The sequence below is a fragment of the Cystoisospora suis genome (assembly GCF_002600585.1).
Source record: "Cystoisospora suis strain Wien I chromosome Unknown contig_10296, whole genome shotgun sequence".
NCBI lineage: Eukaryota > Apicomplexa > Conoidasida > Eucoccidiorida > Sarcocystidae > Cystoisospora > Cystoisospora suis.
Window position 1 is genome coordinate 1 of NW_027163069.1, and position 1,940 is coordinate 1,940.

At 43.1% G+C, this 1,940-nt stretch overlaps 2 protein-coding genes across 2 annotated transcripts; one reads left to right on the forward strand and one right to left on the reverse strand.

Moving 5' to 3' along the window:
• Positions 1 to 14: 14 nt before the first annotated feature.
• Positions 15 to 1,934, forward strand: CSUI_011231 (cral trio domain-containing protein; the record flags this gene model as incomplete). The annotated part of the gene is made up of 2 exons (XM_068071332.1): positions 15 to 331; positions 1,376 to 1,934. Coding segments are annotated over 2 exons (876 nt in total), but the record flags the coding sequence as incomplete, so codon positions are not given.
• Positions 122 to 1,445, reverse strand: CSUI_011232 (uncharacterized protein; the record flags this gene model as incomplete). The annotated part of the gene is made up of 2 exons (XM_068071333.1): positions 122 to 211; positions 1,253 to 1,445. Coding segments are annotated over 2 exons (243 nt in total), but the record flags the coding sequence as incomplete, so codon positions are not given.
• Positions 1,935 to 1,940: the final 6 nt, after the last annotated feature.

Below are 1,940 nucleotides of genomic sequence, written 5' to 3' on the forward strand. Positions count from 1 at the left end.
CTTCTTCCTCATGGCTTTCATGGGGTGGGGGGGGGGCGTCTGCTTCAGGAGAGGCAAAGAAGGACGAGGATCGTACTGGTACTTCGGGTGTACGTACACTCCAGTGGGAAGAAGTCTTGTGGTTAGATGATGATCTTCTCCTATCTCGATATCTACGAAGTTATAATTGGAATGAAGATGAGGCAAGAAAACAGCTCCTTAAGACATTGGCCTGGAGAAGAGAAAGAAAACCCCAAAATGTCTCACCATACGATGTAATGAAAATTGCAGAAAAAGGAAGTATCTATAGAAAAGGATTCGATAGACACGGACGTGCTATCATCTACTTCAAGTAAGATCTCTTTCTTTCTCACTCTTTCTTTGTTTCTCTTTTTATACATCGACTATCTCTCTCGAGTGTAGGATGCTTTTCGATCTTGCTGTGTATCTGTAGCTTTTCACGTATATCTGTATCTTCCTTTCTCTTAGAGAAGTCTAGCTTTTTCTCAGTCTAGGAACCTGAGACGTTAAGAGTTCTAGAAGGGTATCAGACTGTCTTCACTACATATGGACGACTATCACTACTACTACTACTGCTATGCCTCTCGAGTGTACAGACAGACAGACAGATGCTAGAGAGTGAGCGAGAGGTAATTCGGCCATGCGAATATAAAGAGTCAAAGCAAGTCACATAAACACTCTTAACACGAGTCTATCGCATAGCCTAGAGATCCCCTCTACACGTATATTCGTAGATATCTAAGGGAGATATCTGCATCTATCTATATTGATAGGTAGATCTACATGTCTGTGGTAATGTATCTGTCTAGAATGATAGAGATGGATTCTAAATTGATAGGTAGAATGCATGCAGATATTCTGTGGTTGATCTTGTCGGCATCGTGCATAGGTTCATATAGTGAGTGAGGGTCGATTCTCCGAGATTTCTCGTCGCTTGACTTTTCTTTCTTCTCTCGAGAAGTAGAAAGATCTCTTTCTTCTACACATAGATAGATATGACGCCCGCCGGCCTTTTTGTGAGACAGAGGGGAACTCGACCTCTCCATCTTTCGTGTATTTCAATGAATTGTCGTCTTCTCTAGTTTCATGAGACCGTCGGCCCTGTGTCATTCAAACATCTCTCACGTCTCTTCACTTTAACTCTTCTTCTTACACTTTTCTCATATACACATCCATATATCAAGAAGGAAGAGTGAGAGATAAGGAAGCGTCTCCCCAACAATAAGAGTGAGAGTCGATCAGCCTGCCTCACGTAGAAGACAAACTTTCTTGCTATCTTCTGTCTGTCTTCTTTCTTTCTTTCTCTCTTTCTTTCTCTCATCTCCTTTCTTTCTTTCTTTCCCACTTCTTGTTCTTCTTTTCTTTTTTCCCCTAGGCCAGGTCGAGATGCAGGGACGTCTTCGAAGGCATCGCAGGAGCATATTTTATATACAGTTGAGAGAGCTCTGCAGTCAGTCAAGAGATGCAAAGGAAAAGACCAGCTTGTCTTTCTCTTAGATTTTAATGGCTGGGGTCTCTCACAGCTCCCCACAACTGAGGTGTCACGTGAGATAGTAACGATTTTGAATTACCACTATACCGATGTGCTAGCGCATGCATTCATCATCGATGCTCCGTCCTTCTTCGATGCTGTTTGGAGGCTTGTATGTCTCATGGTGGACCCCGAGACAGCAAAGAAAGTGGTCTTTCTCAACTCGCGTAAACCGGAAGATTTGAAGAGGCTGCGGGAAGTTGTCCCTGAAGAATACATCGAAAGAAGTATAGGAGGAGGGGGAGGAGGGGGAGAAAGAGAGAACGAAGAGAAAGAAAAGAAAGAAGAACAAGAGGATTCTTCAAGTGAAGAAGAAGAGAGTGACGAGGAGGAAGAGGAAGAAGAAGAAGCAGATGAGAAGGATGACTACAGTCATGAGAAGTACTGGAGAGCAGAGAAATCCCAGTTT